Below are 25,862 nucleotides of genomic sequence, written 5' to 3' on the forward strand. Positions count from 1 at the left end.
AAGACATAGGCGACCTCCAAACACTGAACCTGACCCAATTTGGCTTTGTCAAGGGCAGGTCATGCCTATTGAATCTGATGGATTTCTTTGAGAAAGTCACTAAGGCCATGGATGAGGGTAAAACAGTACATACCACCTACCTTTTTGACACATTTGAGACAATTCCCCATTCAGGTATTATAAATAAACTCACAAATCTGGGCACAGTCCCTTTGTCATCAAATGGATAACCAATTATGTAGTGATCCAGGATTACAAAAGAACTATATCATGTCTTGGGAAGGTCAACTGTAATACCGCTTATGCTGTTTATCTGGCTTCATGTGACTCCTGTCATGTTTGTTATGTAGGAAAAACAGATAGGTTACAAGAACATTACTATGACATTAGAAGAAAGAAAAACACCAATGCTGTTTCTCATCATATTACTGTCTGTTCTCTACTGTGTTATGCGTTTTTTTATGCATTATTCATTGTATTTGGTATTTTTAAGGAGAGTACCATTTAAAGGTTTTAATTGTCAATTATTCACATTAATGTGGTTTCTTTATTGGTAGGTGGAATATATATATATATATATATATATATATATATATATATATATATATATATATATATATATTTATATATATATATATAATGTAAAATATTGGTTTTGTTTTTCACTTCACTCTGGTGAAGTCTAAGCATATATTAGACGAAAACATTTAAAGTTTCAATAAACGTTTTTCTGCTTTGTTAGTGATATCCTCCTGGATGTTTTTTTTGTTTTTTTACACAAATATATAGTAGCCTGAACTTTGACTGCCATGTGTCCACAATAGTGGGAAAATCCTTTTATATGGCACAACTTATAAGTAAAGGTATGGCATCCAAATCCAAGGAAATTATAGTCTCACTGGACTCAGCCCTCATTAGACCAATAATCGAATACAGTGCACCATTTGGCGTGTACTTGACTAGGCACTTACAGCAACTGGAGTGACCTCAGAGGTTCCTCAGAAAGAACATACAGGGTGTAAACAGCATGAGCTATGCAGATAGACTAAAAGCCCTATCCCTTTACTACGTCTACAGCTGGCAGTGCTGAGGAAATCCTTTTATATGGAACAATTTATAAGTAAAGTTATGGCATCCAAATCCAAGGAGATTATAGTCCACCTGTGCTCAGCCCTCATTAGACCAAAAACAGTATAGTGCACCATTTGGCATGTACTTGACTAGGCACTGATGGCAGCTAGAGTGACCTCAGAGGTTCCTCACAAAGAAAATACAGGGTGTAAATAACATGAACTATGCAGACAGACTAAAAGCCTATCCCTTTACTCTGTCTCCTATCTATTATTAAGGGGTGACCTATGCCTGATCTACAAGGCACTCACAAATCCAGCCCTGATGGTAGTGCCTATGTTCCTTATGGACAGCGGCAATCTGTAAGACATCAGCAAACTTGGTTAGCCAAAGTGCCCTGATGTAGGCTTTTATGTCACAGAGATATATACCAAAGAGGAAGAGACCCAGGACAGAGCCTTGTAGGACACCACTAATGACATTTTTCTATCTAAAGCAAATACCCACCAACATTAACAGCATGGGTTCTGCCAGATTGCCAATTACAAATCCAATTAACTGTGTATGGGTTAATACTGAGTAGTGACAATTTGCCAATAATCTCAGCATAAGGGACAGTGTCAAAGGCCTTGGCAAGGTCAAATACACAGAGTGGATTGTATGTTCCTTATTCATGTCCTCAGTAATCCTTTCATAAAACTCAACCAAGATGAGCAGATGTAATCTTCCTTTTTTTAATTTCTCCCAGTCTTTTGGGTTTCTAATACCATGACAGAAGTGGACCCCATTCCTAAGTCAAAGTACGATTAAAGTTCGTGAAATTAGTATTGTTTAAATTTTTGATGTCAGCCAGAAGTGCTCTTTGCAGCACCCACAATAATGACTCCTTCTGTAATTCGTATAGAGTTACATGTACTGGTAACATATCTAAATATGACTGTAGATTCTTTTTTTGTAAGACCCGTTGCTCCTACTACTATTGGAACTATCTGGGTATCTTTCTTCCAGATTGCTCTCATTTCTGCCTGCAAATCCTGATATTTTATGACTTTGTGTCTCTCTGCATACAATACACTCTAGTCACTGGGTGTGGTGATTTCAATGAGCAATGCTACTTTTGTCTTCTTTTCATGGACTACTAGAGCTGATTTTCTAGCATCTATATTTTGAACTGTTGGTAATGGATGATCTCATGTGATGTAGACTTCATTATTTTCTATGATGTTTTGGGGCTCATGTTTCCAGTGTTTTTCAACCACTTCGATACCATAATGTTTGCACAATCTCCAGGGCAACAATCTTGCCACATTATTGTGCCTTTCAGCATACATTCTGCATTAGTATGTCACAACCAGCAACAAGGTATGCGACTGTTTCTAATTCTGTTTTACAAAACCTGCATTTGTCTGTTTCTCCCACATGTTGAATGGACTTTGTAAACCAATGTGGCTGTAGCCCACTATCTTGTGACACCAATATTAACCTTTCATCTCTTGGTTTGAATTCGCCTCTCCTTAATGATTCCTGCATTCGTTCCTGATCACCATGAGGTTCTTGCAGATGTTTTCTATACTAGCAACTATATTTATGCATTTTCTACATTCCTTGCCTTCTCATCTGGTCCTTCACCTTATATTCTTTATTTTGTTTTTTGGCACATTCAGTTGCTGCCTGATTTTTATCTACTTGTGGTTTGATTTAAATTCCTGCTTGACACCAATATGCTTCGGCTAGACTAAGCAGGGAAATCATCTTAGATTTATTTTCCTCATGCTTCAAACCGTTCACTACATTTGGGTCTTGTGAGGTCAGCAGATATGTGTGGAGTCCCACGGCTGCAGATCTATACATCTAATCAGTTTCAAGGAGGCCCATCCCTACTTCAGAATGGAATATATAATGTTGGTATGCACTGTTTTTTTATAAATCATTTGGTGAGCATGAAGCATCCTTCTTGTTTTCCTTTCTAATCTGTCTAACACGTTTTGGGGCCAGGCTATCACTCGAAAACTGTAAGTTAGGACAGGAAGAGCAAATTGGTTTATAGCTTGGATTTTGTTCCTAGATGTCAATGCTGTTTTCGGGATTAATTTAAGTCTTCTAAAGTATTCCTTACTAAGTTTTATTCACATTTGTTCATGTTTTATTGTTGATCCTTCATCAGTTATCAAATATTTACACACTCCTCCTTGCTCTAGTTCTTTTGTGTCACATTCTTGTCCCAAACTGATGTTTTCTTGGTGATGCAGTTTTTCTGCTTTAAAGGTTGCTTTTGCGAATTTATCAAGATCAAATGACATTCTTATATCATCTGAAAAACTTTTGACAACTTGCAGTTGTGCTTTCAGTTTCTCATCTGATAAGCTATACAGTTTTAAATCATCTACAAAGAGAAGATGAGAAGTCTTTATACTTTGTTGTTTTCTAGGAGCCAAATTATAGCCATGGTCTAAACTGTTAAGAAGACAGCTTAATGGGTTAAGGGCAAAGCAGAATAGCAGTGGTGACAGAAAGTCACCCTGGAATATTCCCCTTTGAATTTTTATACCTGGAATAACACTTTGTCCTTTATCATGGCTTAATTGCAAAGTGGTCTGACACTGTTTCATGGTCACTGTAATGTAGTTAATCAGTATAGGGTGTATCTTGTACATTTGTACGCACTCTTTTATCCATGAATGTGGGATACTATCAAATGCTTTATTGAAGTCAATCCATGCCATACTTAAATTCTTCCCCTTTTTACAGTTCTCCACTATGACATCATTTAACAACAAATGATCATTTGTTCCATATGACTTTCTTTTATTGCCCTTTTCTTTTATTGACATAATTGAGTTTTCTTCTAAATGACTATAAACTCTGTCAGCATCAATTCCAGTGTATAATTTATACATTATTTGAAGGCAAGTTACTGGTCTATAATTTTTAGGGTAGCTTGCAGGTTCACTCTTAAGTAGGAGCATTGGTTTTCCTATTGTTAGCTAGATTGCTGTCTGTTAAGGGTGCGCATATGAATAGTTCTTACTCATGGCTAAATCTTCATGCAAAGATGTTAATACTTTTAACCAGAAGTTAGGTACTGCATATGGGCCTTGGGTTTTATAATTAGAGGCTTTTCTTAACTTTGTTTCACTCTCTCTGGCTGTTACTTCATCCCATTTCCTACACTGTACCTTTAAACTTCTTATTCTTTCTTTTACTTCTTCTATCCATTTAACATCTTTGTTATGTTTCACAGGATTGTCATAGATACTTCTCCAAAATGTATCTATATGTTATTTTTTGGGTGTTTTTTTCAATTCTTTTTACCTTGTTTCCCAATTCTCCAAAAAACTTTTTTGGGTCATCAATAAATTGTTTATTTTGTACTCTTCCTTCATATTTATCTGCATATCTTCTACGTTTTTCCACATGTGCTGAGATTTTTAGCTTGTTATTTACGATAGTGCATGATAGATCCTGATCTGTTCTAATACTGTGCATTGTTTTTATCACATCTATCTGTCTAAGTATTTTTGTTGATCTGTTCCCTCTTCTATACTAATAGTGACACTTCTTGTCTTAATTGCTTTATAGTTTTCTCTATTTGGTACTTCCATGATGGTATTCAATTTCTTCCCTTCCTTTCCCTCACTACTGTGTTGTTGTGGTAGAACTCTTATCAGTTATTAATTTAGCTGCATAGTAATATATCATGTTTACTTCTGTTATATCACATGGATCTCTATGGACAGTCCTAATTACTATGTTCATTTGTTTTATCAAACTTCTGACTTTTTGTTTTTTATTGTCCTTCTCCAGTCTATTTCTTTCATTAATCTTAATATGTCTATCTATCTCTATTAAATCAAGCAACTCTTCTCTTTGCTCGTTTTCTTCTAGACTGAGGGCACATTTTTTGTTTTCCATTTCCTGCAGGCATTCCATAGAGAGTTCTATTGCATCTTCTTGTGGCACATTCTCTTTAGTTTCATCCTGTTCCATCCATTGCTCTGTTATATGGGAACTCACTGGCCTATCACTCCTCAACACTGACTGTGTCAGAGATTCCACAGTTTCCTATTCCTTCCCTTGCTGTCCAGCTTCAACTGAACATTTATACTTGTTTCCTGTGGAAGGCTGCAAAATATCTTCATATGCAACCCAACAAATTGCTTCCCATTCCACTGTTTTCCCCTTAATTTGGAGGTCCATTGCTCTATCCTGTTGTGGTGCTTTCTGAATTAAATTTTCTACACTGAAACCTTCACTTTGGAGGTACTCCATAACCTCAGTTTCTATTTCTTTAACTTCTCCATTACTAATCTCATTTTCTACTTTTCCTCTTTGTCTTCTTATTTCTTGTATTGTAAAGTTTTCCATGTCCAGATTCCTTTGCCTGTATTTACCTTCAAATATCTGTGGTGCTGCTATTTTTGTATTGATTAGTTTTGCTTTCTCCTTTGCATAGATTTTACACCATATTAAATCTCTTTTTCTTTCCCATGTCCATATTTCTTCTTCAGATGTCTCCTGATCTTCCTGTTTCTCCTTACTTTGGGGACTCACTCCATCATGCTGTTATGTAACCTGTGTTAGACCTTCTACACCAAATCCTTCACTTCGCAGGCACTCTATAACTTTATTTTCTATTGTTTTTTTAAATTCTGCTTTACTAATCTTCTTTTCTACATTTCCTCTTTGCGATATTTTTTTTTTCATTGTGAAATGTTCCATGGCTAGTTGCTTTTGCCTTTATTTCTCTTTGAATATCTTTGGGGCTGCCTTCTTTATGTTGATTAATGTGGCTTTTGCATTTGCATAAATATTGCACCATATCAAATCTCTCTTAATTTCCCATGCCCATATTTCTTTTTTATACTTTTCAAAAATATCTAGGTTTTGTTGTTTATATTTTTTGCACTTCCTCAGATGCTTTTTTTTTCTCAAATAGATCAAAGTTTCTTGGTCTATATACTGTTTTTCACAAATCTGTTGTATTAATGACCACACATTTTTATTTGAAGCTTCTGACAGTTTTTCTTGTGGAAGTTTTTTTTTCTATCCTCTAATTTCTCTCTTAACTTTTTGTATATATTGTGTCTGGAAATTTTGGGATTTTTGCATAATAGTAACAATACATAATTTCTTTCTTATCCTCAATAGTCCACTTTATCATCTTTATGGCTCTTCTTTGGCCTATCAGTTTTTGTGATTTTTGTGGAATGCTACTTCTTCTACAATGGGGGGGGGGGGATTCTCCCCCTGGGCCTGGCCCCATTCTAGGGATATTTCCATATTTTGAGGACTATACACTGTCATTTCTTCCAGTCCTGGCACCAGTGCACCTACCAAGATTAGACACTTTTTTATCCTGGGTCTTGTGATCCAGCTATCTTTTTTAATTTTTGACCTACTTCTGTCCATGATATATGCTATATAAATACAGTCTACATATCAGTGTCGTCTTGGTAAAATTTTATGAAAAACAGAGTCCACTTCATGAAGGTACTAACCAAGACTTGAGGAGGAATTCACTTTCAGCAGAACTACTCTCCTTTGCTTGCTGACTTATTCCTTTTGCAAAGCTGAACTGATGTGCATCAAGGAATATAAGGATAACTATATCATTGTCTATCTGCTCAACTATAATATGTTGTAAAACCTTGCAAATAACTCTAGTGAGATGAATAGGCATGTGATTCCCAAGTTGGGTAGAGGGACAACCTTCATACAAGGGCACCACAACTACCATTCCCTGATCCCCAGGGACATAATCAGTGAAGAGAATCAAGTTAAAGAGTTGATTAAGGGGTTTTGGTAAGAGGTACTTTGTATTTCTCAGCAGACATCAAGGGATAGTCAGTACTCATGGAAGTAGTGTTTTTAATTCTAAAAGTACTTGGCCCAAATTAATCTCAAGAGGGAAATTCTGAGGGTTAATGGAAAGGAGACAGGGAAGAATGGATGGAGTAAAGTTGGAAGTTAATTTGCCCTCAAGAATATTAGCAATTTATTGGGGGTGGCCAAAGAAGGAGGTGTCATTTGATATAGGTTCAGTACAGAATTGTAAGTTACTTCATAGGCCCTATTGTCATCTATTGAATTAGTTGCAACCCTACATTTATTGTGGCTTTACTTTTTCTAATGTTAAGTTTGAGAGACTTACTGATCAATTGTAAATCCCTTTTATAATGATGAAAGGACATCTTTTAATGATGGCCAGGAGCCTTTTTTTGTGATTACAGAGGTTAAGGAGGGCATCAAATTCAGAGATTTTTTTGTTTAAGCTTCTGTCATTCAGCAGTGCTACCTTGATATTATTCAGACTGGAGTTTACTATGTTCGGATATCCATCAGCTGAACTCTGCCTACAAAGGCACTATGAGGGTAAGCAATTTTTTTAGCCATTATGTGAAAAACAAATGGCAAAAGATGCAGGCTATCTCACACAAGGCAAGTGGATCCACTGATCATTTCATCCCATTCAAAAAACATACTGGATCTCCATACTGGCTCTCCCTAGAATTATACCAATTTACTAACCAATTAGTGAAATTAATTATTTTATCATTGAATTTAGGCATTATTTTTGCTGAGGCTTGAATGCTGCTCAATGTCAGGTAATTGCCCTCATTGAAGACACAAGCAGAGAGTCCAAAATGTCTCTTTGCATCTCCCACAGGGTGGAACACCTAAGATTATTTACCCCCACACAGGCATCTTCAAGGTCATAACTGTATCTGGGTTGGTACAGGGATTTAAGGACCCTAGTGACATCCCTAATCCTTGCACCAGAGATGCAACTAACTGCCAGACAGTCATAAGCCAACTGGTATGGGTTGTGTCTGTATGTCTTATAATGGTGTCACTAATGGTTAAGAGATTCCAACTATGAGCTGCAGGCATAGTGGACATTAAGGTCACCAGCTTGCAGCACAGATGACTCCCAATGGAAGCAGGCTGTGTTCAGATGTGCATATGGTATTTGTATTTTTGCTAAGTGACTGAAATAAGCTATGAGAGAAATCTGATCGAACTGCCTCTGCAATAGTTCTAGAGTTTGGAGGTCCAAAAATTTAAAGGCATGAGGATATCATAGTGCTCTCTCAAAAATTCACAGACAGACTTTTTTGATGTGTCTTGTATACCCAGTTAACATCCTGGAAAGTTGTCATAGTTCATGCATGACAACACCTAAAGCAATCCCGACATGTTTTGCCCAAATATAAATATTTTTTTCTTATCAACATCATACTTCAATTGGGTTGCATCAATGCTGCTGACTGCATTTTGCCTATCTTTTTCTGTTGTCATTTCTTCTTTCATTTTTCCAAAAACTTGCAAGCAAACTCCACCCATGGTAATTAGGTACACTAACAGTCTCGTTTAGTTAAGTCTAACTGTACAAAATACATCAAATGATACAATTCTATCAGAGCAACTAAAAGATACATCTAATCACTTGAATCTCTGGGAGTTCAGCCCTCACTTTACAACATTAAGTTGCTGATCTTAAGCATCTGACTTTATCACTTTAAGAATGAATAAGTTAATTATTTCCATCAACAGGACACAGTACATTTGAAGGTGGTGCTGTTAATAAAACTATGTACAGTCCTATTTCTGTGTTATACAGAAATGACCTGGAGAAAAATGAGGCAAGAAAAGGCAGTGCTTTAGGAAATTTAACGAGTAAGTTCTGCTACAGTTTATTCATCTGCTGTTAGATAACAAAAGTCCATGTTTATACTGGAAAACAGCAAATATCTCTGTATCTGTTAGGCTGTACATCAAGAAATGTATCAAAACTTTTAGAGATTATTATTAAAGAACAGTGAAGGATAGGTATGTACTATAAACAGCTCATAAACATGAAATCCTTGGAAGTGCATTCAATCAGAAGAAATTAAATTAATAAAAACTGAAGCCATGAAGGTGAAACCTTCTTGTAAAAAATACTAACTCTGAGCACATACATCTAGTATAAAACTAAAAACAAATGTAATAATTACCTATAATGTGAAAAGTCAACCAAAATTAAAGCTTTTAATTTTAAAACACTACTAATTGATATCATATTATTCAATCCCCTGGACAAAAGCACTAAACTTGGTTATTAAAATGATGTGTATTTCACCTTCATGGCTGTCATTTTTATTATTTTACTTGGTTGTCAGTAGTAGTTTTGTGTGGTTCCTAGTTTACTGTATGTTCAGACTATGTCAGCTGCTGCTAATGATGCCAATGGTGTTGCACATCTGGTGAATGATTTTTTGGCATCCACTGAGAATTGCAAGACAATGCTAGTTAAATTCTGTTCAATTCTCAGTGCAATTCCCAGTTTGTGGATTCAAGTTTGACCCCCAGCTCAGAAATGTATTCCATTGAGTAGTAGTACTGAATCCAATCAGGCATCGAGTTCTCTGGTCGTGATGACCATTGGTAACCAGGTAACTGAGTCATCAACTTTCCTTTTAGTGGGTCTTTACATGATTGGCTAAATACCAGCACAGACTGGAGTTTTGGTTTTCTGACTAATGGAGAGATGTTAGGATCATTCAACCAGAAGCTGTCAAGTTTTCAGGGGAAGTTAACTAAATTTACAAAGTTGCAACTCGAAAATAGTTATTTTAAAGAATGTATTCGGCATAATTTAGTGCCGAAGGGCCTCAGGTATTGGAAGTACCCAACCGGTTTAGTGGAGGGTTCTACCCTACACCAGTAACTCTTGCAGTTGTTTAATTAACAAGGAGGGGAACTTATGGAGGTACTGATTAAAATTAATGTTAAACAAATGGATGTGTTGAATAGTGAGATTGTGGCTTTCAACAAAATCTTAACAACTGATTAAGTACAATGAGTACAGGGAAGTGTTTAATAAAGTTGAGGACTTAGCTAATGAGGTGAAAAATAACACACTTAAAAAAATTGCAAAGAGATAAAACTGATTATGAGAATGGCAAGGCATTTCCCTATCCACCTTCAGTTAAGTTTTCTGGATCAAATGAGTCATTCTATCGATCCAACATTACAAGATTTACTACCATTAACAAAGAACCCTCTGATGTCACTGATGATAATTATGAAAATCATAATGTCCATTTTGAAGGGGTACTCCCTTTGGAATATCCTCCACCTGCAGATTGGAAATATTAATGAATCAAGTAAGAATGTATCAGTCTTCATCATCAAACCAAGGATTAAAACAGAACAACTGGAACAGGGCTTCCAGACCCAGAAGGGGAGGAAAAGGAATCAAAGGGGACATTACCGATAATTGAAAGACTTACTATTGTCATGAGCATTCAAAAGCATTTTAAAGTTTATAATTATAGCGATGTTGATGTTAATGAACAATAAGCAAATCTTTTATAAAAAGGACTTACCTTTGTTTCAACTAGAAGGGCTAGAGTATGTGACACTTTGATTTGAATTTGTACACACGTAAATTAAACTTGGCTATGTATTTTTCACAAAATGTAATACAGAGAGTTGGTCAAACTACTGTATGTAAAAAACCTAGTACGTTTAATCCCCGCCCCTCTTCTTTTCAATGGTTTCTTTATTTGAAAGGATGTATGAGCATGACATTAGACAGGTCCTCAATAACAATAACACTTTGTATACCAGGAACTTGTTACCTGATGAATGGAAGCTATTAAAAATATTATTAATAATCATAAATTAAGATTAATGAAACCAGATAAGGATGGAGGTCTTGTGGTACCGAATTCCTATCATTATGTTTGTAAGATGCTGGAAATAGTATTTAATGATACATATGAAAAGGTGTCTATTAATCAGAGAAACATTTTTTGTAATATGGTTAATTCCCTCTTACAGGAATTGGTTTTGAATGGTAATATTTTAAGCGCTGAACTTGAATTTCTCACCATACCTAATCCTAGAACCCCCACCAGATAGGGTATACACAAGATCCATAAAAATGTAATAGATTCCCCCTTACGACCTACTGAGGATGCAAAAGCCTCTAAAACTTAGACAATAGCTAAATTCTTAGATAACCAACTGAAGGGTGTTATTAATAATATTACATAATTGTTTAAAGATTTATGGGATTTTCTGGGTGGGATCTCAAATTCTTTATTTCATAAGAATATTGTGTTTATAACAATAGATGTTACCTGGGATTCAATAATGCCTACACTAAGTGCACACTGTTCTGAGTGAACAGACAACACAGACATAACTCACACCTTCTTCCTTCTAATTTTAGTTTTCCTAATAATATTCTTGCAGGTTTAAATATTGATAGGAATTAATAAATGTTACCACAAAGTGTAGACTACATGTACACTTAGTGTAATCTTTCTGAGTGACTAGCAAGCACAAAAAATGTGATAAAAATATTCTTGAATACATACCATGTACACTTATTGTACACTTACTGCAGGCTTTACTGAATCTGGCCCATTAAGGATCTGTACTCAGCCACTCCACACAAAGTTGGACTTATATGGTTTTACTAATTTTTGTGTGGTAACACTAAGACTGACCACTGTCAAATCAAAACAGTCCAGACTTTAATGGGTACAGTTCTTGATAATAAATTTATTTATTTTGAAGGTCAATTATTCAGTCAACAGACAGGGGATGCTACGGGCACAGCTTGCACCTCTGGTTTTGCCGTTATAGTTATAGCTTATTGGGAGGAAAAGTTTGTTTTTCCTCCCATACAACAATTACTGGTCATTATACAGCCACTTCCTGGATGATATAGCATTGTTTTGGACTGACAGTGTAGGGAAATTAGAGATTTTTTTTCAATAATTTGACGACTGATTTTCTAAGATTTACCATGGACTGGGCTTATGCCCAGATTAGCTACTTGGATATCACTATTTATAAAACTAGAGAACTGAATAGGTTTGAATGTAATATGTGTAGGAAATAGTCATATTCCAACTTCCAGCTAAATTTTAGTAGTTGGCATCCTATGCAACAGAAGAAATCAATAGAGTAGGGCCAACTGGTGAGACTGTCTCAAATGATTTCACAAGAAGAGATGTTTAATAAAAAAATGTTTGAAACTTTCTTCCATGTTTGAACTTCATGGATATCCAAGCAGTTTCATTGTTCCAATCTTGAATGAAGTTAAAATGATAAGAGACAGAGGTTTGTTTCTTCCACTGTTAGATGGGGCAATTTATTGAACAATATGAATCGAGAGTTAACTAACCAAAACGGATATGAAAGAGCTTGTATTTTTACTTACAATTTAGGCTTTCAAGACATTAGGATGATTGTTAACATAAATTGATCTATTTTTGCCATTAACAAAGATTATTTAGATGTTTTTGGTTTTGCCTTCATTGAAGGTTGGGCGTCGGGCTGGCAACTCGGCACCATAAAAAAAAAATCTACTGCCAATCATTAGCGGACTGGAGTTCTGCTGTGGCGACCCCTAACCGGGAAAAGCCAAAAAGACAAACATTTAGACATTTTTGGTTCACGTCCAAAATTTGTTTTTAAGAAATACATTTGTTTTAAGATGCTGATTGAAAATTCTGCTGCAATAATCAGAATGGTGGGTATGAACAAATGTAGGCACTGCAATCAATGCAGCTCCATAGTTGAAGGCTCTGCTTTTTATACTACAAGGTTATGGGCAAGTATTTTTACAACAAAAATATTATTGTTTTAGCAAAGAGATAGTATATGTGGCACAGTGCCAGTGTTGTCCCAGTTTTTATAGAGGTAAAACTATGCAACCATTAAAGGCTAGGATGTATAAACAACTATATGATAATAAGAACAAAGATGAACATAACACACTTTTCATGCATTTTTTTGTACATGAAAACCATAAGTTCAAGTTTTATTTCACAGAGCATATAACAGAAGACATCAGGGGTGGTCCTCAGAATGATGTGTTAGAACAAAAAAACTAAAATGGCAATTGGCAACTAATACAACTGGGGGGGGGGTGGGGATTGAATGATATGGTATCATTTAGTAGTGTTTTAAAATTAAAAGCTTTATTTTTTTAGATGATAATGTTTGGTTGACTTTTCACATTATAGGTAATTATTACATTTGTTTTTAGTGTTATAATAGATGTATGTGCTAGGAGTTAGTATTTTTTATAAGAATTTTTATTAAAACTTTTGCATTAAATTGCTCTATTCAATTAATTAATTAGCCAATGGAATGAACTGTCTTTCTGTATAAATAATGGTATTAACTGAATTATTGATTTGTTCTGAAGAAGTCTGTTTTACCTGGATGACAGCATTAAACTTGGTTATTAAAAGGGTGTGTATTTCACCTTCATGGCTCCCGTTTTTATCATATTACTTGGTGGTGAATGGCAGTTTTGTGTGGTTCAGTATAAATTAAAGATGACTGGTTCTGTGAAGAGTTGTGATTCCTAACTCCTAAGTAAAGACCAAGACATCTGAGGCAGTAGCAGCTTTCCTAGTTAAGTGTTTAATATATTTCTGGGTATCTTAAAGGTTTCTAAGCATTCTTCTCAACTTCTTTGGTCATGAATTCTGGAAAAAGCCAAAAATAATAGGAGGAGGGGGACAAAGAGACAACACCAAGAAGAAATTATAAATATTAGTCTAAAGTAACTTAAAATGTTAACATGTTTTGTGTCAACATTCATTTTATGAAAAGTAAGATGTATGAAACTCTAATGTCTGGTATTACTGACTGTCAATATTCCTCACTAATTTACCTTAAAATCAAAGCTTTTATGAGGGACAGGGCAAAAATATGAGGCAAAAATCAGAGACATTCTGCAAAATTATGGGGTGTTTTAAGATATATTTCTCAGTCACTTCTCTAAATGAGTGAGATCAGATGAGACTGAAGAATACCAAAACAGCACACAATGGAATAGGATCAGAAAGTAGTAGGCAAACATACACACAGCCAACGCTATAGAGCCTCATACATATATAGCCTCTTGGTGTGGTCTTTGGAATCAGGTTACACCAGTAGGCCATCTTAATGCCTGTAAACACCAGAATGTTAAATTTGTCTAAGTGCTAACCAAATTACGTAATTATGAAAATAAAAATATAGCTGCATTTATAAACACATAACGTTATTGCACATAACAATAAGGAATTGTCAAACATAATACTTTGCCTATATTTATTACTGGGTAGAGTACCATTATTTCTCAGAGATTCAAATTCCTTGAAAACAGGTGCAAACAAGTAAATATTTCTACAACAGACGTATTCAAAGGTTTAAAAATCGACTATCTTCTGAAACTTTTGTGGCATCTAGAGACAGTGGGTTATCAGGTGTAATACAGATATTTGGAAAATGTCTTGCATTTAGTACTGCATCCACAGGAAGTTGTAAAATACTGTCCTTTATTTGTGGTATTGCTGGCTCTGCTATACTTGAGAACAGTAATCACTTTCAGTTTGCTATAACAAACCATAGTATGTTTTATCATATTTGTCATTCCCAATGAGATAACCTACAACGACATTTTCAGTTGTGGTCATGCATCTGATTAAAGAAGAAGCAGCCAAATCCATCTTGGTCAGAACTAACACACCAAATGGACTTTTGTTGAAAGAATATATAACTTATCTATGATCTGGTAACCGTGGAGATAGTCATAGCTGTTAATGAGATGCATGGGGGCTTTGCTCTCAATGTAAAATACTTTTATCAGAAGACTGATTGGTTCCCTGTCTAATGGGCTTCAATGGTTCTGTCCTCAACTTTATTTACTATACTCATCTATAACACTATGGGTCAGAATGAGTTCAAATGAAATACTTCATTCATATTATTACCAGGATGTGTCAGAATCACTTATGAAGGCAAGCTTGATTTCGGCAACACTGAAGAAACAGGCAAGTGAGCTATGAAGAAATATCAGGTTTCATTGCATTTAAGGAGTAGAAATATTTTAGGGAACTGAAGTTTTAAATTTGAAAGTATTATATTTTAATTTACTGTGATGGACTGAAATCTCATTAAAGACTCGTTCTTTGTCTTTTGTCTGTTGCTTGCTGGAATTGGAACTTTTATAGGATAAAGTGAGCATCAGAAATGTAACGTATGAAGATTTCAAGATAGATGTAATAGTTTTGTTGCATGCTCAGTTCTTACTAACTTTGTAGAATATTAACCTGTCTACAATATAATTAATTTCATTTAATGGCCCTGTTTCAGTGCACGACACCGCACACAGCACCGTGCCACACAACATAGCTTATACAAAGGTCAAAATGTTTAATTGAATACATCTGGTTTTGAGAACATGCTCAGCCAGGCATCGTGCCATGCAAGCACATGCACCTAAGTGTAAAAGATCTTAGAAGTGAGGAGACACCCCCCCCCCCCGATGTCAGCCATATCCTGTATAAACATCAACATGGTGTAAGACCCTACATAAAGGGGATATGCGTACAGAATTACTCCTTTCTGCTATTCAATAGCCCCACCTCATTTGCATACTTATCCGTCCTGACAGCCTAGAAACTACATGCTTCATAGCCCTATCATCTTAGCAATAGCAGCAATGTATCACTGTAGGGAGTCCATGCAAGCTCCTATAATACATTTCTGTCACATACTATAAACATCCTTTTTTGCCTATTTTTTCTGTTAAGCTTGTTTGCCCATTGTGGTGTATAGCACCAACATGCTGAGATTATTAAAAAATATATTAACTTATTACTTTTAATCTTTCTGACATACAGACTAATAGTTTTGCTCATATGTGTATGTGGTCTTACATTTTCAGGGGATTTATGTCCACATTTCTACACTTGTACACCACCTCTTCTCTGTCTAGACTTCTGTACACAAAATGTTTCCATGTACACTACATGGGGTCTGAACAGATGCCCTTCTGCATGTTGGATCACTCTACCTGCCTCGTTTGCATGAAATTCACCTGCTTATGAGGTCATCTGCATGCCACAGAAGTTTTCCTATTTGCGTGTGCATGCTCGCCCCTAAACAGCACTTAGTGAATCTAAAAATGCTAGCACCTGTGTAGGCATCATGCCAAAAAAAAGTGTAGGCTTTATTGAAGCCCCTCATTAATCTTGTAATTCTTTCAAAAGGGTATAAGACAAATCCTTACCTCTTAAATAAGACAGTAAACTATTTTAGGACAGGCTTATTAGAACAAAGTGGCAATGTTGTACTGTACCAAAATAAAAACAATAATGTCATTAATGTTACTTAAGTTGTTTCTGAAGTTGTGCAATTTTAGTTTTTCAGTAGGTTTGTTTGTTAATTAATTGACTTACTTATTTTGACCTTTCAGAAGAGGTCTGCTTCGTACATAATGCCTGAGTTAAAAAAGCACATACATACACACAGACAGACAGAAAGACTCACAGACACCCTACTATTCTGCAATGCTTCTTCAAACCTAGCCTTCACACTCTATGACATTACACAAGGGTGAAGCTTATACAGAAGAATCTGGATGTTACACTAAAATTTCCTGTACTAACAGGGACCACCATACCATACAGAGTTAATGGGATTCAAAAACATTCTGTCATATTGAATTGTATTAAATAAGCATAAGCATAGTACTTAGTTCTGAGGACCTCTGATTGCACCCAAACCCCACAGATCCACCTGTATGTCATCAATAATACAGTAACTTACCTACAGTAAACTGCTGACATACAGGTGCAGCAACAAGTTCCCAAAGCTATCACCACAACCCCACCTTTATGTCAGAAATCAGAATGTACACATGACACAGTCAAACCATACTGTGTACACTTTAATCAATGTAAATACATGGAGCCTATGTGTAGGGCTACACCAAAAAAGAACAACTAAACTTTATGAAATAAAAGAAGTTGGGAGCTGTACCCTGCACACAAAGGAGATGGCTCCAAGAGACTACTGCCACACCCGAGCTTGGTCCTGACCTCTCCCCAGCAGCCTCTTTACACCAGCAGCATGGCTCCATCTGTATGTGAAAACCACTACTGTAGGTATTTAGGCCATACAAACAACTAATGCCCAAGTGCTGGTGCCCACATACAGCTGAACTTGTTCCACCACCAAAATTACCCAGTAACTATAGTGGACTATGCCCTTAATTACAGTTTTTCCATTGGTGTTCAATGCCAGTGAAAAAATTCTAAGTGCCATCACACTAAAAGCCCAATTCTTTTAAGGAACTGAGCACATTGTTTTCAGAATCAAGGCTAGGTTAAGTGCTTGGGTAGCATGCTACCAGGCATAAATTCTTTTAGAACATGGTCCATAGACTTTACTATTGTGGATTGCAGCAGCCTGCTAAAATAAAAGAAAAATTGCAGTTGCAGAAGGATCAAAATTAAAAAACCCATACTAGATCAGATGGAGGAGACTAAGATGTGCTACGATAAAAAAGAACCCTGTAAGTAATAACAAGATGCAACTGTACTTTTTTTAATCATTATAACTCGATTTTCCAAAACAAAATAATATGAATAAGAACATAAAGACATTCAACAATTCTATAAAATGTATACAGAGTCTGTGAGCTGCATTAACAAAGTTAAACAATATTTGAACATTACATACATATTTAAATATCACAAATATGTTTTCTATCCTCCACACATATCAAACCTGTACAACATTATTCATTTGATATAGCTCATTCACCATTCCCTTGCTATGGCCATTTTTGGTACAAATGCCACTAGCATTTCAGTACTTAGTTCCTCCTTATTCCACCCTACTGCATATGTGTCTACATGGAATCCCAGTGCTTTCCAGGGCCAAGGTGACGTTTTACCAAACATCTCAGTCTTGAGTTGTCTGCCTCCATATTTGTTGTGCATTCCTACACTGCCAAAACGTGAATCATTCTTGTGTCTCCAGCATTTCAAATTAGAAACTCTTCTATCTTGTGCTACTTTATTGGGTGCATTATATCACAAATAAAGAATCACCATTTACTGATCCATCTCATATGGCCATTTCCTAAGATAAAAGACATCTTCACATGTAAGCTTCCAGCTGTCTTGTTTCCTCATTAATATTTTCCTGAAATCATCCAGACCCTCTCAAGTCTATTTCTACTTTTAATGCTTCAGTGCTGCCTGATACCTTTATATATTCAGACATATCTTTCCATTTTCTTGCTGCTCCATTTTCTCCAAGAAGCATTTCTGTATTACCTCCCATTGCGCAGTGTTGGAGTATTCAACATATACCTTCATCATTATATTAAAAGTCAAGTTATGTTGATACCTGAGCTGGGAACAATTTCATTTATAAAACAGAACTAAACATGTACTTGCTTTGCTAGGTGATCCGTTACATATTAAAATATTTGAGGTTTTTATGATAACACTGTTATATCTGTAGGGATGCACATTATTCCTTGGCAATTGTAGAAGTTTCTGAATTCTTAGATTGCAAAATAAGCAGATGCTTCTTATTTAAAAATATGAAAAGGTATACTGTTGGTGTATTTAACAGAATGTAAGCTGCTCTGATGAAAAGCAAAGAACACCTTACAAAAGTTTTTTTTCTTTATATTGTCTACTGTATCACTTATTAATTTCAAAAGTACCAGCGTAAGTATATGCTCTAAACATTTTCTTTTCTTCTATCACACTTTTTCACTACTTTTGCTCTCACACTCTCTCTTCTTCTCTCGACTGTTTTATTTTTGTCTTGTTTTTGACATTATTACCTGAAACTCTGTGTGATTGCTTCTCATGCCATTGATGTGTGTTGGTTTGTTTCCGGGTGTGGAGTCTCAAAAGGTCACAGCTGTTTTGTTTCACAGGTATAGATTTATATTGACCCTGTTTCAGTCAGCCTACTTACTTGATTTACAAAAGAATAATTAAACACGAAAAACAAATTCCAGACACTGTAGTTATCTACGTAATCTACACATTGGGCCTCATTCTGACCTTGTGAAAATGGACATATTATTGTCCTATCAATCTGATGTTAGCTTTCTTCTTTTATTTCTTGTCTCACTGAAACACTACATGTTCATGAATATTCTTACTAAACAAGAAGAAAATGATCTGTTGTAACAAGGTAATCAGCCTAGACAAATCATAATGTTGGAATGCATGAAAACTACTAAAATTAGATGTCTTAATCAATAACTTACCAAAAATAAATATCTGTCTTGTGCAGTCCCATTTTTTGCAGACAGCTTTTGGATATGCCCTTCTTTTATTAGCTCATTTGCTGGATTCACAATATCAACTTCACCTCCCAGTCTTTCGTACACTTCCAGTAATTTGTGCATCTTTTCCTGCAAAGACAAAATTTAATTTGATATCAATAGACTGCACTTGCACAAATTGCTAGACTTTAGAAAACATTTTTCATTTGGAATCAATATATTCCATTGGTTTACCTTCAATTATTTTTATGAAATGTGAGCAGCAAATGAGAACTAACTAAATCCCAAGTAAAAGTTTATTTTAGCTAGAATTGGTAGAAATTTCAAAACACTTCTAAGCGTATATACCACAGCATAACATCTGCCAAAGGCAATTGTCAGAAATTTTTAATAAACTGAAATTTTCAGTGAAGTACAGGAGACGGTCATTACAGTACGACATAATACATGCACTCAAGTCATTCCACAAGTACAAATACAACCCTGTCATTGTCCATGTTGGAGTGAATGACCTGAGACATACCTCCCTGGACTACATAAAAAGAAACATGGAAGAGCTCTCGGATCACGTGGCCCAGGCAGGTATGACCATAGCCCTAAGCAGCATCCTGCCTTTGCCCAGAATGATACCACAGTATAAGGACAAAATGATTGACTTCAACAATTGGCTAAGTTTCTGGTGTCATTCAAAGGGGATCCAGTATCTGTCTGCCTGGTATGACATGATCGACAAACTGCAATGCTTTACCAGAGATGGTCTGCACCTGTCGCCCCTGGGATTCAGGTTACTGGCTAAGGCTCTTGCCACCCCTAAAGTGCCTTTTTTAGGCAAGACTCAAAGGACAAAACCACCAACGTAACAGATATAAGCATGCAAAATCTGAAGGTAATGGTACTCAATGCTAGAAGTCTAAACCTCAAAATGCACTCTCTTGAGGCACTCCTAAAAATGGAGAACACTGATATCTGTGCAGTAACTGAAACCTATTTCAAGGCTCCAGAGAGCATCATTGCAATACCAGGCTACAACTCTTACCACACTTTTTGGCCACCAAACCAGGACCAAAGCATTAAAGGTGGAGCAGTGTCCACATTCACCAAGGATATTCACACCTCCAGGCTAGTTGCCCAACACAATGCATCTGAAATTCTACAGGTGCAACTAACACTAGGTAAGACTGAAATCCAAATTGTAGCTTGCTACAGATCCCCCACTATGCCCCAAGATTCTCTCTACACCTTTCTAAACATACTAGAAAATGTTAAGATACAACCAAACACCCTAATACTGGGTGATTTCAACTAATCTGCTATTATTTGGGAAAACTACTCTGGTACCAACACCTTTGTCCAACAGTTCTTGGAATGCATAAATTCCAACACGCTGGACCAGTTAATTCATAGTCCCACCAGGGGCTGAAATATCCTAGACCTGGTCATTACCAACATGGGAGATCAATGCTCCACACCAGTGGTCACCCCCTCGTTGGTCAGGTCTGACAATAAGCTAATCACCCTTGACATCCACCTCCCACCCCCACCCTCCAGTAGGGAAACCTCCATAAAAAAACTTCTCCAAAGCCAACTTCATGCTACTCAAGTCAGAAGTGACAAACTTCATGACACCCATACAGACGTGAACTGAAAGTTTGACTGCTGAATCCTACACTAAGGCACTGTACGAGCAGATCCACTTGTGCATGAATCAGAACCAAGTCGGTCTCTTCCAAAATAAGGAAACCAATCTGGTGGTCCCCTGCCATAAACAGACTATACAACAGAAGAAAAAAAAACTGTTGCAAAAAAGAGGAAAATCCCGGGATGCAAAAAACTCCCTTACCAGCCTCAGTAAGAAGCTGAGATCCCTCATAAAATCCTCCAAAGCTAGTTACTAAAATAAAATTGCCAAAGATTCCAAGGACAACCACAAGGCATCCTATAGTTAAGTCAAGAATCTAAATGGCAATGCTCAGATCTGCTCTAAGCTACAACAGAATGGCATTAAATATACTGATCCCAAGGATATTGCCAATACCCTGGCAGATCGATTCAGTGCCAACTTCACCCCCTTCTCATCCCCTAAAGGGTCTATCTCAATACCAAAAGATTGCCAAATTCTGGTAATCATGGCCACATAGGAAAATAAATGCACTCTCCAAAGCTAAGAATACAGAATCCATGGGACCAGACGACATCCCAGGCTGTGTATTGCATGAACTACAAAATGAACTGGCACCTCACCTAAGTGACATATTTAATCATAGCCTCAGCTCAGGCTTCATGCCCAATGTGTGGCAGACAGCTACAGTTATCCCACTCCACAAGGGAGGATCCACCTTGGATCCAAGGATCTATCGTCCCATCAGTCTGCTGAGCCTGATCTGCAAAGCCATGGAATGCAATATCATGGAACTTATAAACAAAGACATTGGCAACCTACAAACACTGGGCCCCAACCAGTTTGGTTTCGTAAAGGGCCGATCGTGTCTCATCAACCTGATTGACTTTTTCAAATCAGTCTCCAGAGCCGTGGACAAGGGTAAGGCAGTCCACACAGCCTATTTGGACCTCGCCAAGGGTTTCAACACCATCCCCCACTCTGGAATCATGGATAAACTTACTAAGCTGGGCATTAATCCCTACATCACTTGATGGGTTGCCAACTGGCTTACTGACAGAACCCACACTGTAAAAGTAGCTGTCTCAAAATCCAGCTCCAGACAAGCGACAAGCAGAGTACCTCAGGGTTCAGTCCTGGGACTGCTCTTGTTTGGCATCTACTTCTCTGAGGTATAGGCCAGCACTAAGGGACTCTGGCTAACAAATTTTGCAGATGACTGCAAAATGGGAGCCATTATTGATTCCCCAGATGATGTGGATATTCTACAAAAGGGCCTTACAGAAACAGATGCTTGGTGCCAAAGCTATGGGCTCAAGCTCAATGCTAAGAAATGTAGTTATCCCCTTTGGGAAAAAACATGTACCCATGAATTGCCACATAAGTGGCAGTACACTAAACACCAAAAGTGTGATAAGGGACTTAGGGACACAGGTGGACAGAGGTCTCACCTTCAATAACCACATACCCACAACAGACAGGAAATCCTTCTGTGTGGCACACCTCATCACTAAGGGCTTTTCATTCAGAAAAAAGGAGGTCATTGTCCCACTGTACTCATCCCTTATTAAACCCATTATAGAGTACAATGCCCCGTTTGGTATGTACCTCACAAGACATCTGCAACAACTGGAAAGGCCAAAGAAATATCTCACTAAATTAATCACAGGCCTAAAGCAGATGCCCTATGATGACAGTCTAAAAAAACTCCAGCTATACTCTGTCACATATCGCCTACTCAGAGGTGATCTCTGCTTAACTTACAAGGGCATGTCAAACGCAGTGCTGTTGGACATGCTACACATAAAGAAATTCCAATCCTTCAGAGCCACATGCTCCGGGGATCTAAACCTGGTCATCACAATGAAGAAAACATGCTGGAGGGATAGGTTCCTGATCCAGAGACTCCCCATACTCTGGAATAGACTCCCCATATATGTCAAGCTGAACTCCTCTTTGTCCCTCTTCAAAAGGAACCTTGACGATTGGATGGAAGATAGGAATTCAACCCGGGGATCACGTCAGTCACCCTTTTAGATAGGGGACCAGGGAAGTAAATATTCTGGGAAGAAATAGCCAGGGAATTTTTATGGCTAGGCTTGTATAGGCCCTAGGGCCGATAGCCTAGTACCAACCTATGAACAAAAACTGAAAAGGGTGAACATACTCATATGTTGGAGTACAGGCCACATTGTGATTAAGATGACTTGAAGCACAGCATAGTTTTTATGTTTAAATTACACAGCGCCACAAGCATTTTAATATGTTGTACTATATGCCCTGTATAGGCCATACCAGGACTTATTTCCAAATGGCATAATTAATGTAGACATTTGCAAGTCTATATAATAACTGTAAAGTGGCAACTGGCTAAATGCAAATCTCAGGCTGACTTCTACGTCTGTTTAGGTGCAAGGACAGATTTGTTATGGGGAAAGGGTATGTTGCTGTTAGCTTCCTTTTGCTGTGATCATTTGAATTCCATGTTAATACACAAAGTTGTAAGCAACTGTTATTAACAAAGCCTAACATATAAAATTAAAAATGGGAAAAAAAATTAAATCAGCTCAAAAGCATGAATGTCACAAATGGATAATTAATTAAAAGCAGCTGAGCGGGGTCCAAATAATTTAGTGCAAACAACATATGTTTTGGGTAGAATACCATTATTTTGAAGACAATTATTTAAAATATGACATTTTGCAGTATACTATTTTCCGAAGTAGCATACAGTAAAATAGCTTAAATGAATGAGACAATAACAATTATGTGTACACCATTCAAAGCATAAGTTACAGTCAAAACACTGATTAAAAAAATATAAAATCATTTATTGCCATTCTTTCAAAGAAAAAGGCAAGGGAAAATAGTATTATAGCTACTATGTTTAACAGCGTCCAACCTGCACAGCCATATGGGTTTACTTTCCAGTAACAAAGTCTCTAAATTGCTATGTATGGGGATATTATATAGTAATTCCAGATCATGAAAGTAAAGGTCTACATAGCAGGAGGTGCATTCATAATATGCAAAAATAGCATGTTTCTTTCTATCCTGATTATATTCAATTGTTCTTTTCTAACAACTTCTGGTATTTTATCCAATTTAAAAATAATTACTTCTGTAGATGGTGATATACCATGAAAAATGAGTGGTTAATTTAAAGAAACCATTACCGTAGTATGTATTTTTTTGCATCTTAATGAATGAGTTCCTATAATTAGAATGAATCCCAAATGATTGAACATAACTGATAGAAAACTCCAGAGCTTATCTGAAACCATTTAATGCTGGCTTGTGATTTGCTGCACAACTGTTTGGTACAAGAAGAATTATTTTGATTTATATTTTATTTTTTACTTCTGAGTTTTACTCTTATATTGGCTTATGACTGGGAAAAGCTAATGAGCAGAAGTTATTGACATAAAGGAATACCCCTTATTGGGGTTTAACAGCATTTATTCCCCAACCCCCGAATTTGAGAGCACATGCATAGGAGGGAAACATAAGTCTGCAGTTAAACTTAAACACACTCTAGGACAGGACAGGTTCAGTAGAGCCTGTATATTGGAATTTGGTCCATTCAGTCACGTTTTGAAAAATATTTTATGCAAAAATTGGTATATACTGACTACCACTCAGTCGATTGCAGACATTGTCGGATTACAACCTAACTTTGTCTACAAAATGGGGAGGAATTTAAAGTGCATTCTTGAACAGGCAAAATTCCCGAAACAGTTGTCAGCCACACATACATCAAAATGTGGCACTTGTAACCAATGTGGTTCCATTTATGAAAATTGTAGAATTATTTTGGAAAACGTAGGTCGAACTGAACTGTTTTTCTGTAAGGGAAATTGCAGGACAACTATGTTAGTGTATATTGCAATCTGCCACTGTTGCCATTCCTACTATATAGGAAAGACTGAACGGCAACTAAGGCAAAGAATATACACACATATGTATTGTATCAAGAAAAAGGACACCAAGAATGCCCTTTGCAGGCATATCTTGGAATCAGGTGCCAATCATTTATTTAAATTTGCTATCTTAGAAGTTGTCAAGAAGAACCCCAGAGGAGGAGATTTAAAAAATTATTTGGCTTATAGAGAGCTTTGGTGGCAGCTATACACTGATGCTTTAACCCCACCAGGGATTAATGACAGTATTTCAATAAAACCTGCACTTTTGTTAGACATATGATTTTGTGAGTAGTATTTTAGTATATGAATGTTTATACTTTACATACAATCACTTACATATGTTTTTATTAAGTTTTAACAGATATGCATTTAAATATTGTATTTTTTAATATATTTATTTCCTGTTTGTTTCGCGCTGTTTTGGCGCCAATTTGAGTATTTAAAGGAATGTTATTGTCAAAATGGTGTTCTGAAGAAGCTCGCGTTGCGAGTGAAAGCGCTTAACCTTATTAAACACACTTGTTTTCACGCTTTGCAGTTATTTTTATCAGCTGAATTTTGTTCTGTGGGAATAAGCAGCTAGCATTTTGGTTGTTGCTGCTTACTGGTTGAAGATTTTGTGGATCCATTTCGCTACTTTCAGTTGTTGACATGTCTGTTTCTCACAGTCCTTTCAGCAGCACCCCACCTGACGATGGTAAGGAGTTATCAGACCTTCGGTCTGAGGTGTCATCCTTGCGCAGGGAGGTTGCCAAAATCTTTGAACTGCTAAGCAAACGGGTTGATCAAAACCAAGTGCTTGGACTAAAGCACCATGAGTCCGCGGACACTGTTTCTTTTAAGGAACGTATACCGTCTTGTAATGAGTCACATCCTAATGGGGCGAGTGGAGTGGTAACGGACGAGTTACCTTCCACATCCTCGCTGGATATTCCGAATGGGCAAGGACATTTGCCAGTTGCTAGTTGTGTTATTGATTTACCAGCGAATACTGACTTCACTGACAACTTTAGGTCAGAGGTTTCGGATTTTACATTCGACTTTTCGTTCGGCAATTTTGCCGATGAGGCCATCCACATTGGAACAAGACCCAAAAGGTCTCAGCCTGTATGTACTTATGCTCATGTTTCAAACGAGAATTCTCATT

General features: G+C 36.7%; 1 protein-coding gene across 2 annotated transcripts in view; it reads right to left on the bottom strand.

Moving 5' to 3' along the window:
• Positions 1 to 25,862, bottom strand: part of FGD3 (FYVE, RhoGEF and PH domain containing 3) — a 1,715,774-nt gene that overhangs the window by 717,903 nt on the left and 972,009 nt on the right. For both annotated transcript variants that reach the window (XM_044078146.1, XM_044078147.1), the window contains exon 10: positions 19,157 to 19,303. In XM_044078146.1, the coding sequence (XP_043934081.1) occupies positions 19,157 to 19,303 (147 nt within the window). The remainder of the gene's footprint in view (positions 1 to 19,156; positions 19,304 to 25,862) is intronic.

Source organism: Protopterus annectens, chromosome 7.part0, assembly GCF_019279795.1.
Source record: "Protopterus annectens isolate FY-2018-M chromosome 7.part0, PAN1.0, whole genome shotgun sequence".
Classification (NCBI taxonomy): domain Eukaryota; kingdom Metazoa; phylum Chordata; order Ceratodontiformes; family Protopteridae; genus Protopterus; species Protopterus annectens.